Raw genomic sequence first — 13,702 nt, 5'->3', positions numbered from 1 at the left:
CACACACACATATATGTACATATATATATATATATACATACATATATATTATAAGATAAATAGATAGAAATAGCTCTCTATCTATCTATCTGTACATATACATGTATATGTATATGTGTGTGTGTGTGTGTGTGTGTGTGTGTGTGTGTGTGTGTGTATCTTGCTTTGAGGCTTTCAGGGGTCTGATTGGTTTGGCAGTATTCTGCACACTGGGCACCATCCATGCATCCAAATATGGAATCCTGTGTTTTTCAAAAAGAAGCAGGAAGTCAAGATGGTGCTGAAACCAAAAACCAACGGTGCACCTTTCACCTCATGAGATACTTTGTGATACTTTGTTGCGTGTCAACGAGCCCATTTTTAAAAAAAAAAAAAACTTTCTGACAGCATCAGCACACCGTGTATTGAAAGTGATTTTCCACTAGCAATGTTATTGCTTTCTGTAATGAACCTGATGATGGCATCGCATGGCTGATGTAAAAAGGTGGAAATTGCACAATTGTAGCGGGGAGTTTGTGCTGAGCACTGAAATAACTGCCCTCCCAACCTCTGGCAGCAGCCAGCATTTTTGGAGGCTGAGCTGCAACCAAAGCATGAAGTCATCAAATTGTTTCTCCTTGTATGAAATCACATCAACAACTTCATTCACAGGAGCAAATGCGCATTTTCTCGATGGAAGAACTGCATACGATATCATTGCAGTATAGTTTGATGTATAGCCGTGCCGGGGTGGACCCTGATACAAAAGTGCATTTAATGGATGCGTTTATGAGTATTATAAATATCAAGCAAACACCAGAAGACTTCCAGCCGAGGGTTCATTGTTATTACACATTTATAGTGTCAGAGTGTTACAGTGTCCAGAAGGTCAATGTGCATCGTTCTGAAATATTTCAGGGATAAGAAGCTGAAACAGCTGTTTTTAATTCTTTACTAATTAGTTTGTTTGTTTAGTAATAATTTTACATTTAAACAGTGTGTATCACTGGGTTTCCTCACGGGATCTTTATCCTTCCTCAGACCTGAATGCTGGACCGCACTCCCGCTGAGTTGCAGGAAATTAAACATATAATAAAAATAAATGAATTCACCGCAAACGCTGCTTGCAGCTTTAATTATTATTATTATTATTATTATCATTATTATTATTATTATTATTATTATTATTATAGATTTTACTTCCGTCCGATTCTACTTACATGTGTGTGTGTGTGTGTGTGTGTGTGTGTGTGTGTGTGTGTGTGAGAAAACAGTTTTGCCATTCGTGGTTTTAATAGGTTCCTTGAAAAATATGACTTTTAATGGGATTTCATAGCAGGGTGGAGACACATGATGACATCACAGCGTGTTGGCTTGATGTGCCAGCTGAACACTGAGAGCCTTTAAAGCCCCCCTGCTGCCACTGAGCCGAGGGGACTCAGGTGTCTCCCTAGGACTGATACACTGCAGGGGCCACTGAGGCCTCCCTCTCTTTGACTAGACTAGATTAGCTTAGCTTAGCCTTCAGCGTCACTGTACACATAGTGTCACAAGAACAGAGCGCTGGTCCACTCAACCTCATCTTCACCTCCTACAGGGCCCATGGTTTCAATCTAACACGTTTCATTGATTATAATGCGCCCTCGCTGCACATGTGATACAATATTTCATACGCTGTTTTGCAAGATCCAAGTCAGCAACCACCTGAACGTTGTGAAATCAAAGTCAAAATGAATACAGATGAGACTCGTGAGAATGGCCCACGAGCAGTGAATCAGTCCAGCGTGCTGGCAGTGGTGCTGATGGTGAACGTCGACTCTCTTTTCTTAAGCACGCTGGATTTATTGGCCTTTCTAACACGATCCAGAGGCCATTTCACATGATCTGCTGGCACTCAGCATCCTGACATCAGCCGTCCTTTCTGCTCCGACTGCTTTACAAAACCACTGGCGGTGAGAACTGCAGTTGTTGTGACTGCCCGGGCAACCGAGAGAGAAAAATCTCTGCCGATTTGTAACCAGCTCAGGATTGTTACAGTGTACAGACAAATGAAGAATATGATATTCCCATTTCCATGATTTCTCTTCCAAGAGTCTTTGCCATCGCACCAGCCAAGAAACGCCTCCTTGTGCAACAGCTCTCAAGAGCCTGTGTGTATTGTGTATCTATAGATGTAAAACTGTGTGTAAATACTGTGCTGACTGACCAAGTAGCATTTGTTGTTATTGTCATTATTATTGATAGTGTTTAAATATAGACTCGGCGGATATAGGTTGAATTCTGGGGACTGAGTGACTTCAGGTTTGGCGAGAGTGAAGAGCCGTCCGTGGCCTTTGAGGGCAACACCACCACTGCAAGACTCACAGAACTGCTCCATGTCAGGCTCATGCAGCTCGGCTCCGGCTTTTGTACTTGTAGACTAAATTTGGGTCCTGACTTCACCATAAAGATAACAAGCGCAGGTCCTGAGACTCCAGCAGTGTTGAGCCACTGGTCCAATCAGTGCAGAGTGTTGAGGTTGCAGTGGGCGGGCCAATCAAGCAGTGGCAGCCGTTCCAGCGAGCCCAGCACTGGAAGTGATTTTCATCAAGACCAGCTTTCACCTTCCTGGAGCTTCTCTGCGACGCTCCTCTGTAGCAGTTGGAGAGGAAGGTGGTGGAGGAAGCTGCTTCCCTCCACTGCCAGAGGGAAGCAGGAGGTCGTGCGTCTGTCGGTGGATCTGTCACTTCTTCACTGCGCCAGCCTCCAGCTCACCCTGCCGCTCGGAAATCATAAACGTGTCAGTGGTCGGCAGCAGCCTCTACTGTGTTGGTCCGCAAGCCTCCCTGCATGTTCCACCAGCGCCCCCTAAATCACTCTGTGAGGACAGTAGCAGTGACTGACATTTCCCCCCCGCACCATTGCAGAGGACACAAAGGTAAAACCAAGGCCAGCCAGGAAAATATACACTCCCATAATGGGACCGTGGACTGGGAATACTGGAGGTAAATCCAGTTCTGCAACTTAGCATATATATATATATATATATATGTATATATATGTATATATATACATATATATATATATACATATATATATATATATATTTATATATATATATATATATACATATATATATATATATATATATATATATATATATATATATATATATATATATATATATATATATACATATATATATATATATATATATATATATATATATATATATATATATATATATATATATATATATATATATATACATGTATATACATATATATATACATATATACATATATATATTTACATAGACCACGACAACCCTGGAACCCCCCGACCCTGGAGGGCGGGGGGTTCCGACTGCGTGGGCTGAAAAAGAAATATGAAAATGAAGTGATGGAGGTGGAGGTGGAGATGGAGTCAGAGCTACGTATCTTGAAAAAGTAGCTTTCAAAGTTACATTGAGATTTATGGACATTTCACACACATTGTGCAAAATACCCGTCAACATTTGGTTGGTGAACCATATTGTCCTGATTGTTACTTAATACCAATTTAAATTTCCTTAACATGCAGCGTGTATATTTTTAAAAGTGTCGTATTAGACAAGGTGATCTTAAAGACATTGCAGTGACCACCAGTAACAATAAATATATACGTATTATTGTTTTTTTTAGCTTTTTGAAAAAATATGAGACCCCCTTAAATTCTGTTGTTAGTTTTTCACAGAGTCTCAGGGGTTAATCAGGGGGTCCGACCCCCCCCGGACCACCCTGTATTTCACACACTGATTTCTTATGCTTCTCAAAAATAACACTCTTCACAAACTGATCACCTTATATAAATCCACATCAATAAATAAACGCTGTGAGGAGATGAACCCTGTCAACAAAGTGCCGGAGCTCAGTAGCGACATGTTGGTCAGGGTCACAGTCTTTTATTGTGGAGGAGCGAAGGCCACGCAGCAGCAGCAGCCGTATTGTGACAAGCCTCCTGTCACGTACACCATCCCCTGCCATCATCACAACTGGCCCAGCTGCCCGCCTGCGTGTGTGTGTGTGTGTGTGTGTGTGTGTGTGTGTGTGTGTGTGTGCGTCTCTCTGGACAGTGAGATGTTGATGGACGTGTGAGTTCCTGGCTGCTGCAGCAGAACTTGGTGAGCAACAGACCATCCGCTCTCCCCCCTCCTGCAGCAGCAGCGTCTTCCTGTATGACACACTGGGGCACAATGTGTCCACACACACACACACACACACACGTATTCTTATCTGTGGTCAGAGATGTGAAGATTTTTTGAACTCTTACACAGATTTCCAAATAATTTGTCTGTGTATATTAATTGTTAATTAATTAATTAATTTTAATTGACTCTTTGCACTGTTTTTCTTTTTTCTCTTGCACTGTACACACTGCGACAACTGCAATTTTCCCCAACGTGGGATAAATAAATGCATTGTTGTTCTTCTTCTTCTTCTGACGTCATCATTTCAAGACCTGACATCAAATCACTGGGACAAAATCTTTGCAACTTTTCTTGGCCGTCACTGAGATGCCACATTATCTATCTATCTATCCATCTATCTATCTATCTGTCTGGCTGTCTGTCTATCTATCTATCTATTTATCTCTCTATCTCTCTATCTCTCTATCCATCTATCTGTCTGTCTGTCTGTCTGTCTGTCTGTCTATCCATCTATCTATTTATCTCTCTATCTCTCTATCTATCTATCCATCTATCTGTCTGTCTGTCTGTCTATCTATCTATCTATAAGCTGAAATACCAATATACGATTCATACATGACTGTGGCCATTAGTGTCTTCATTTCAACGTCCAGAGTGAAGTCCTGATTGGCTGAGACTAAATGTCGTTCCCTTGACCACAATGGAAAACGAATGTTTGAATATAATAGATGCAGATCTTTTCAAGCGGGGACCTGGGAGTTCACTGGGAGTTTGATCAGATTACAGCAACATAAATCACCTACGGAGACAATCTGCCCAGGAAAAGTGCTCATTGTCTGCTGTGCTGAGAGGGCCACACGTGTGAGTCGATGGTGTAACGTCCAGTTCAAAGCGTGAGACATTTCCTCTGACTGCATCCAGGACACTGGCACAGGTTTCATCATGTCCACGAACAGCAGGCAGTTGTAGTTTGGGGGGCTATCTAATGTATTTAGTTTGCCTCCTCTGAGATGACCAGGCCAACTTCACCCATTCACACACATATTGACAGTATGGTGTCAGAGAGTACGCTTAGATAAAACCCCTTTTGAATAGATGCACTTTATTGATCCCACATTGGAAAACTACTGAACAGAAGAAGTCAGAGTTTACCCAGCGGGACAAAGACGACAGCAGCAGGTTTAGACTCAGCGTGTTGGTCACGCACGACACCACTGCAATACACACTGAGGTTGTTGAGGTTACAACTGTGAGTAAAATCTATAAATCATCATTATATTCATACAGAAGAGTTATTTTGCTGTGGCTTTAGCGGTTTAGCGCAGTTGCCTGGAAGCTTTTCACAGTTTGGATTTTATTCTTCAGTTAAACAGTGTGAAGATTACTCAGCTTTTTCACTGTCAGCTTTTCTCAGTCAGTGCCACACTTCCAATATGAACTTACACTCTGAAGTTCTGCTTTCATCATGTCTAAAAAGTGGATAGCATCTGGCTTTCGTCCTGCTCAATCAGCATTCACTTTCATATCACATAACTCTGCGGGAGGCTCACCAAACCTTCACTCCTTTGTGGCGCAACGCAGTGACTCAGGCCTGAAATTGTGGTGAACTTTGCAGCAAATCAACCCACGAATCATTTTTTTACATTACATTTGGGAAGCGCTGACCTCCGCACTGTCCACCGCCGGCCAACTTCCTGATGGATCCTTCTAGATTGATAAAAAAAAAACAAAAAAAACAACCCAGAACGTTACAGTTCTGGATCATATCTTAGGTGTCTGCCGCGATAGCCCTTCAAAATAAAGCACGTGAAACAGAAATAAATGTGTGTTGCATGTTGCCTGCTGCTGTCTATGTAATCAAATAGTAGAGTTGGACCCCATATTACAAAATTTAACACAGACACCAAGTACAGTAAAAATATTTTTTATTTAGAAATGATTATTTATTTTAGAAAATAAGTTCAAGAAATCCAGTGGTATATGTAAATAATCAATAATCAGGTTAAAGTGCAAAAATACATTTCTTATATGATGTATCTGTACAAAAATAACATTGTAATGTTATAATATTAAAAGGAGGAAGTGTCTACGCTAACATGGCTTTGATCATTCTCAGCTTTGGCCAAAAAGAAGAAGAAGAAGAAGAAGAAGACATGGTCCCTTTTTTGATGAAAGAAATCTTTGGCTTTTTTATGTCTGTGGACATAAACACACTTGCATAGAGTGGTAGAGAGTTTTGTTGGTACATGTTGAGAGCCGAGTCGAGGCTTCCACAGCTTGAGCACACACGGCTAAGCGCTAAGCGCTAACGCTGGTCTGGCTGCTATTCTTTGGGCCAGCGAGAGAAATGTTTCCTCCTGGAGGAAGTGTTCCCAGTGACATCGAGGTGCTCCACCTCCAGCCGCTGAGATGAAGAAAGAGAGAAGGAAGAAGTTGTACTGTGACTGCAGTTGTCTTTGGTCTTTGTTTTTCCAGTGTCCCCGTCCGTCCAATCACTCGCCCGCCGGTGCAGCTGGATTATTTGATCTTGTTGGGCTTCAGTTCCTTCACCTGCATGTGTAACGTCTTGTGGACGGCCAGAGTCCTGGACTGACAGAAGCCCTTCCCGCACTCCTGACATTTGAACGGCTTCTCTTTGGAGTGAATGTACCTGCAACACGTGAAGAGGGTCTGAGTTCAGTATTGAGTGAGGACCACGAACAAGACCACCAAAACAGGATCCCTGCAATGTCCAACGGGGTTTTGCACCTTAGCAAGACCTGAGAGAACCAAACTGCTTGACCTGAACGTCTCAAGGAAGGAAGCCTGAACATAACCTGTTACCCGTTAACTGTTGGTCTCTCCACATTCATCCACTTTGGATTCAACATCTTAAAAACAACTTTTGTTCATGATATGTATATATATATTTTTTAATCCATATCAGCATTTCTCAACTGGTGGGTCTGCTGGGAATTTCAAAATATGTATGTATTTACAGTGAAAATATTGGACATTTATTTTGTCGGACACACAAATCGACCGTAGGATGATCAGGGCTGGATGAAGACCTTCTGTATTGTGGAATAAATTTGGGTGGCGACTACATGGTAAAGAAAAAAACAAATGTGGGTCCTGAGACTCCACCAGTTGAAAAGCACTCATCCATATGATCTGTATGATCTTCACATTCACCACGGACCAAATGTCAGAGTGAGCAGGGCATTGCCGGACTGATTCATGGTCCAATTCTAGACTCCAGACTTCTTCTGGGGTTCCTGCATCTAAATTTAAGGGGCAGTGCCAATGGTGGTAGACAAAACCGTGTCTAACTGTGTCTACAGACAGATGTGCACGTACGTTGGTTGGATGAGTGCTCTTTAACGAGATGTCATCATTCCATTCAATACCCTTCAGGACAGACTGAACCAACCCTGGAGCGTAAACTACTTGTTCAGCAAACAAACCTTTGGCAGAGTCATTAGAACTTGGTTAACTGATTTCTTTCTGAGTTTCGACAGTATTGACGGTATTATGGGGTGTATTCATTGAGGTAGGACTAAGGACATTTAGCTTGGACTACGTACGTCACTGCAGGCCTAGACGTGAAATGTAAAGCAGTTCTACCAGATTGGAGGTTGGCTTTTCAAAGCAAAAGTCGGCAAATCAAAGGACCAAATCAAAGGTATTAGAAAGGATCGGTCTCACCTGTGGTCCCGGAGGTGGTCCTGCCGTCTGAAGGCCTTGTGGCAGATGTCACAGGTGTACGGCCTCTCGTCGGTGTGCGTCCTCTCGTGGATCAGGAGGTTGTAGGATTTGGTGAAGTGGCGGCCGCAGAACTTGCAGACAAACTCTTTCTTGGTCTTGGAGGGCAGTCGGCCTCGGTTGGACTTGCGCTCGGGCGAGGTGAGCTTGCTCATGTCCAGGAGGCAACCTAGTCCGGCTGTGGCCGAGGTGGGGCGCTGGGACGCTGTCTGAGCAGCAGCAGCAGCAGCAGCAGCAGCACCGGTCACGCTCAGGTCCTCGGCCTTCAGGTGGTCCTCCTGAGTGGCCGCCGCTGCCAGGTTGGCAAAGTCAAAGCGAGGCTTGTTCTTGGAGCCATGGCCGAAGGCGGCTCTGAAGTCCAGTTTGGGCTGCAGGAGGTGAGGGAACATGGGGATGGAGGCCAGGGAGGAGGAGATGGAGGAGGAGGAGAGGTGGCCGGGCAGCTTGGAGACGGTGCAGCGCGGGAGGCCCAGCGGAGGGTAGCCCAGCGTCCACTGGTGGAGGTGGATGGCGTGCAGGGCGCTGAAGCTGTAGATGTTGTGGAAGTGGTCCACTGGCAGCTGGAGGCCCGTGGAGCTCTGCAGCAGGGAGTAGTTGGTCAGCTGCAGGGGCGGGTGGAGAGGAACCGGGGCTGGAAGAGTCTTGCTGCCCATCGCTGCTCCGTCAATTCAAACAGGACTCCTAAAACAACACAGAGGGAAAATATTCATACGCAGAAATGTGAAGCGTTTCTCCCGGTGTGTGAGGACCTTCAGAGCGCTTCTCATGTCAGCCTGCACATTGTGGAGACCATCACCAATAGTTCCAGCCCCCCTGTATTTTGCACACGGACATCACTGCTTTGAAAATCACTTCAACCCAACAACAACCGCAGAGAAGCAGGACGTCCAAGATCACGCATGAAAGACAGTGACCGCCGTCCCGGTACGACAGAGTGAGACGGAGTCTGTGTGAGTCAAGTGTGTCAGTGAAAGTTACACACACACACACACACACACACACACACGCACCCGATGGCAACAACCAGCCACAGCGAACCGCACACACATGCACGTCAGGAGGATTAAAAAGCAATAAGTGTGCGCTGTAATGTGTCTCACATGTGGGTGTTTCCCAGTTGCAGAGACATGCCTGTGGCTGCCCAGGCCTCCGCAGCACAATGGAGCAGACACACACACACCTGCCAGCACTTCAGTCAGGTATGATCTGCAGCAGCAGCAGCAGCAGCAGCAGCGACAGAAACAATCAGGCATTGTTGATGTTGCTGCTGTTAGAGGAGCAGCAGCAGCAACAGCAGCAGCAGCAGCAGCAGCAGCAGCAGCAGCAGCAGCCACTCCCGACATCAGGCCGCAGAGCTGCGTTGCTGCTTCACTCACTCACTCACTCACTCGTTCCCACAGGTGCCACATTTCAACTCTGTTTGCACATTTACCTGCAATTAGCTTTGCAGAGAAATGTGACAGCAATTACTGACACTGCTGCACGTTCATTTGCTTAAGCCAGGCGTGGGCAAACTATGGCCCGCGGGCCATAAGCGGCCTGTTTTAATCTGGCCCGCCGAACTTAAAGAAATGATATTAACAGTCAGTCATCAAACAGCTGCATCTCCTCCATGTTTGCAGTGTTTCCAGAGTCATTTCAATAAAGAGCAAAACACCCTGGTGGTTCTGGGGGGTTCTGGGTAGTTCTAGGAGGTTCTGGATGGTTCTAAGAGCTAAACACCCTGGTGGGGCTTCAAAGACACTGATTTGGTTGCAACTTTGCTTTGCTTCATTTTCCATTGACATTACAGCTACATGTTTTCTCCATAATATCCCAGGGTAGATTGTTTCCTCCTATGAGGTGGCTCACCAGAACACTCCATCCATCTGCTGCTGCTCCGCTACCCCCCTCTGGCACACTGTACAACCCACTGTGGCCCCACCAGTCAACCAGTTGGCCCTCCACTGGCTTAAGCCATCAATGCAATTGTTCACAATGTTAAGTGACCTCAACTTAATTTAGCCTTAACACAGCCACTGTGTTGTATTCATCCGCCTTCACTGAATATCCAATGAGTCTCTATTAGCTGAGCCTCTCCATTCCTGTAATAAAAGTGATGTTGATGTCATATTTCAACAATGATTGTATAGAATACTACTGGTAGTAGTTGGTGTTGTGGTAGTTAATGGGACAATATGCAATAATAATAATAATAATAATAATAATAATAATAATAATAATAATAATAATAATAGTTGTTTGTTTTCGATGATGATGATGATGATGATGATGATGATGATGATGATGATGATGATTTTCTTACTTCAGTAAGCTATAGAGAATGGAAAATAACTCCTCATGTTAACTCTGTTTATACAAAAACACTTTAAGAAATAATACTTAGTGTAAAATTTAAAAAATGAAGAAGCAACATTTGAAAGGAGTATGAGGAAGACTGAACTGTTTCCCCATTCCCGACTCTCCAGTCTAATGTTAAATCAAACAATATGTTCCACTTCCTACAAATAACACGATAGACACGACTGTACTGCTGTAGGCAGTATTAAAAACTGTAATTAAAAACTGTAATTTGACATTTATGAGATATAGTCTGTCATAAAAACAGTTGATTGAATGTTTCAGTGCCATTGCGTCCTTATTGTCTGTGTTTAGCTCCGTTAATGAAGGCAGACTGAGCTGCATCAACCAGGTTTGTGCAGTGATTAAAAAAAAATGAAGCTAAAATTATTTTTTTTTAAATATGTAAACTACATGTGTGAGCCTGACATGAGAGGCCCTGCACTGACGGGAGGTGGGGCTGTGGGGGGGAGGGGCTGTAATGAGGAGCGGCGGAGCTGGAAAATGCCCCCCCGCGGTCCGCCTCTCTCTGATCACCAGGCAGAAGTAACTGACTTTTACTTTGGAAGGTCATTAGAGGAGATGAGTGCTGCAACGGCTGAGGCTCTCTCTCGCTCACCTTTGACCTTTCCATGTCTGCATACCGAGCGAGTAGTCTGCGTCCACGAGTGTGGAACTGTGAGGTCGTTAGCGCCTCGGAACAAAGGCCTAGGCGCCGGGACTTCGAGTCCGACGGCTTCTCTCACCTTCCAGAACCCGATCGGGCCGAGCTGGGTGCCGTAACCCGCACCATCCAGGAAAGAATTCATTGCTAAATTTTGATTGCAAATTTTTATATGCATATATGTAAATATAAAAGTTAATAAAACTGATTTTTTTTTTTTGCGTCTTATACCTTATTTTTCCCCTTTTAAAAAAGGAAATAGGAATAGGAAAATAGGAAACCTCATTTAATAAACGTTTGTACTGATTCAAATACTACCTTAACTTATTAATTTCACATTTGTAAAACATACACACCACACACAACCATATATGTATTTGGTTGTGTGTGTGTGTGTGTGTGTGTGTGTGTGTGTGTGTGTAAAAACAAACAATTAAATGCGGGCCTACTAAAAAAATCAAATTTATAGTTTTGTAGTTTTTCTCTTTTGAAGTAATTACCTGCTAAGGGCTAAACTCTGGATTTTTTTTTTTTTTTTTTTTTAACAGTAACTAATATATTGTGTCACTATCAGAGTGGAAGATGTTAAAGGCCTCCACACCTCCTCCAGAGCCCAGAAGAACTCCACCAGTCCAGGCCGTCCATGCGGTCGTGTCCTGCCCCCAGCACTTCACCCTCTAAGTGGCGGCGCACTCCGCCTCACACCTGCCTCACCCGCCTCTCATCCCCTGCATACGGACCTCATTAGCGGGAGCTGAGGCCCTAATTAAAGAGCTTTCCCCTCCGCTGCTCCTCCGAGATGTTCAGCCTTCACACTGGGCCACTTTCCCGGCCTCGGCCTCAGCAGTTACCACAAACACCAGAAAACCTTCAAATGAAGGATTTTCATTTTAATGATAGTTTTTTTTTTTTTTTTTTTTAAATACCCGTCTGTGCACAGAAGCGTAAGACAATTTTTTTTTTTTTTTTTTAAAGAAGAAAAAAAAGAAGCAAATTTGAACCCGTGCACTGAACAACAAAGTGCTCAACTTTCTTTTTTTTTTTTTTTTTTTTTCTTAATGAATGAAGCTCCGTACGACGTCTGACTTGAGATGCAGGATCAATGTTTCCGTCAGCGCCAGGTGAGACGACACTTTCCAAGAACAACATTCCATCGGTGGAGTTCAACTAAACTAAAGACTCGCTGACTAGCAAAGTTTCAGCTTCATGCGAGTGAGAGTCTATACACCTGTTGCCCAGTTTACCTTCAAATCTAAACCCTGAAGCCGGTGGAGGATCAAGTTGGGTCTCCGACCTTGTAGGATGTATCAAATTTAAAAATGATATATACATATACACATATACATATATCTCAAGACTTACCGGTAAGAAGTTGTAAAACAAATAATAATTAAAAATAAAAATAAAAAATTCTTCTATTCTTCCGTCGGCTCAGGGTCCCGTTGCGGAGATGGAGAGCGAGCCAGTGTAACGTAGCGTCCGTAAAGCGGGAGGAGTTCAGTGGGCCGGCCGGCACGGCAGCATGTTGCTGGGGCTCCGAGCTCCGACTGCTGCGGTGCTGCTGCTGTGTTGCGGTGCTGCTGCCGTGTTGCGGTGCTGCTGCACGGTTGTGAGTCCTCCACCGCCGCCTCCTCCTCTTTATTACCAAGCCCCGTCCGACTCCCGGAGGCGCGTCACTCACAGCAGCCAGCCCACATCAGAGTCAACACCACCACCACCACCACCACCACGCTGCCACAACACTGAAGGAGATCTTCTACATCTCCTCCAAGTACTGTGGAGCTCAGTCAGTCCAGAGGTTCGGCTTCAAGGAGACAACATGCAACCCGTCCAGCGGGTCAATAAAGATTCTGTTAGGAAAGTGAGGAGAGTTCAACTTCTTTGTGTCTCACAACGTAAGAGAACTTCAGGGAACTTCAGAGAACTGCGAACATCAGCGAAGTATCTTCTGAATGGTGATGATGAGGAGTTGTGACTTCACATCACACACACACTAGGGTGTGTAGTTGTGATGTTGCCGGCATGTACAGTGTGTTGGATGATGCTAACTAGCTTCGTTAGCCGTCTCGCTCTAACTTTGAATGGGACAAAGTGCAACTTCTCTCTTGTACCAGCGGTGCCTTCAGAAACTTTGCGCGAGTCGCACGAGTGCCGCCAGTGGGGAGGGAAGACTTAAGTGAAGAAAACCTGCCATCTGCTGGAGAAACTGTGAACACCATTTAAACCAGCGGAGGCAGGTGGAAACAACCGTTTGTGCCTGTTATTGACTATGGAGATGTGTGAATGCTTCTGCTAGTAGTCTTCGCATCCTAGACAGTGGGAACCATGAGAACCATGAGCAACTGCTCACCACTGTGTTCTCGATTCTAAGGTTAACTGGACGTCTTTATGTGCCCAACTGTCACTGGTAATTAGAAGTTGATTGATTGATCTATGGATGTTCTGCAACTGGGTGTCCCCCAAAAATGCCAAACTGAACTGCTGTTGAGGTTTTCAGCACCTAATGCTTGGAATACACGACAATACTCCGACTATTAGGCCTTTGTTACACTGAACGTGTTTAAAGCTACGGTGAAATCACTGCAGTCCAACTTGTCCGTGTGCGCGCGAGTTATGTGGGCAAGTTTTATTGATTAGCCTTTCAAATATTGCTTATGTTTTATCAGTTGGTCATCCTGCCATTCATTTTCTATACCTTTCTGTATTTAAGATATGACCCGTCTTTACCCAGGCCGCTCTAACTTCAACGTTAGCTTCAGAGCACACTAGCTGCCACTAGCGTAGCATCGCGTAGTCTGTCCAATCCA

At 44.3% G+C, this 13,702-nt stretch overlaps 1 protein-coding gene across 1 annotated transcript; it reads right to left on the bottom strand.

Annotated features, from left to right (window-relative positions):
* Positions 1 to 6,055: 6,055 nt before the first annotated feature.
* osr1 (odd-skipped related transcription factor 1) lies at positions 6,056 to 12,608 on the bottom strand. Its single transcript, XM_076027782.1, has 4 exons — positions 12,258 to 12,608; positions 7,835 to 8,572; positions 6,698 to 6,797; positions 6,056 to 6,551 (listed from the first exon to the last, which is right to left on the bottom strand). The coding sequence occupies exons 2-4, from the start codon at positions 8,542 to 8,544 to the stop codon at positions 6,471 to 6,473; spliced, it is 891 nt and encodes a 296-aa protein (XP_075883897.1). The 5' UTR covers positions 8,545 to 8,572; positions 12,258 to 12,608; the 3' UTR covers positions 6,056 to 6,470.
* Between the last annotated feature and the right edge of the window lie 1,094 nt (positions 12,609 to 13,702).

The sequence above is a fragment of the Nelusetta ayraudi genome, unplaced genomic scaffold, assembly GCF_046127955.1.
Source record: "Nelusetta ayraudi isolate G7.1 ecotype Tasmania unplaced genomic scaffold, CSIRO-AGI_Nayr_v1 ptg000021l, whole genome shotgun sequence".
In the NCBI taxonomy this organism is placed as follows: Eukaryota; Metazoa; Chordata; class Actinopteri; order Tetraodontiformes; family Monacanthidae; genus Nelusetta; species Nelusetta ayraudi.
Note: the sequence above shows the minus strand (reverse complement) of the source record. Positions and strands in the feature narration are given on the sequence as shown.

Excerpts from the sequence above, each read along its gene's own strand:
- osr1 (XM_076027782.1), bottom strand. The coding sequence starts at position 8,544 with ATGGGCAGCAAGACTCTTCCAGCCCCGGTTCCTCTCCACCCGCCCCTG. Across the intron at positions 6,798-7,834 it reads GACCACCTCCGGGACCACAG|GTACATTCACTCCAAAGAGA; the intron begins GTGAGACCGATC and ends CACGTGTTGCAG. Across the intron at positions 6,552-6,697 it reads ACAAGACGTTACACATGCAG|CGGCTGGAGGTGGAGCACCT; the intron begins GTGAAGGAACTG and ends TCTTCATCTCAG.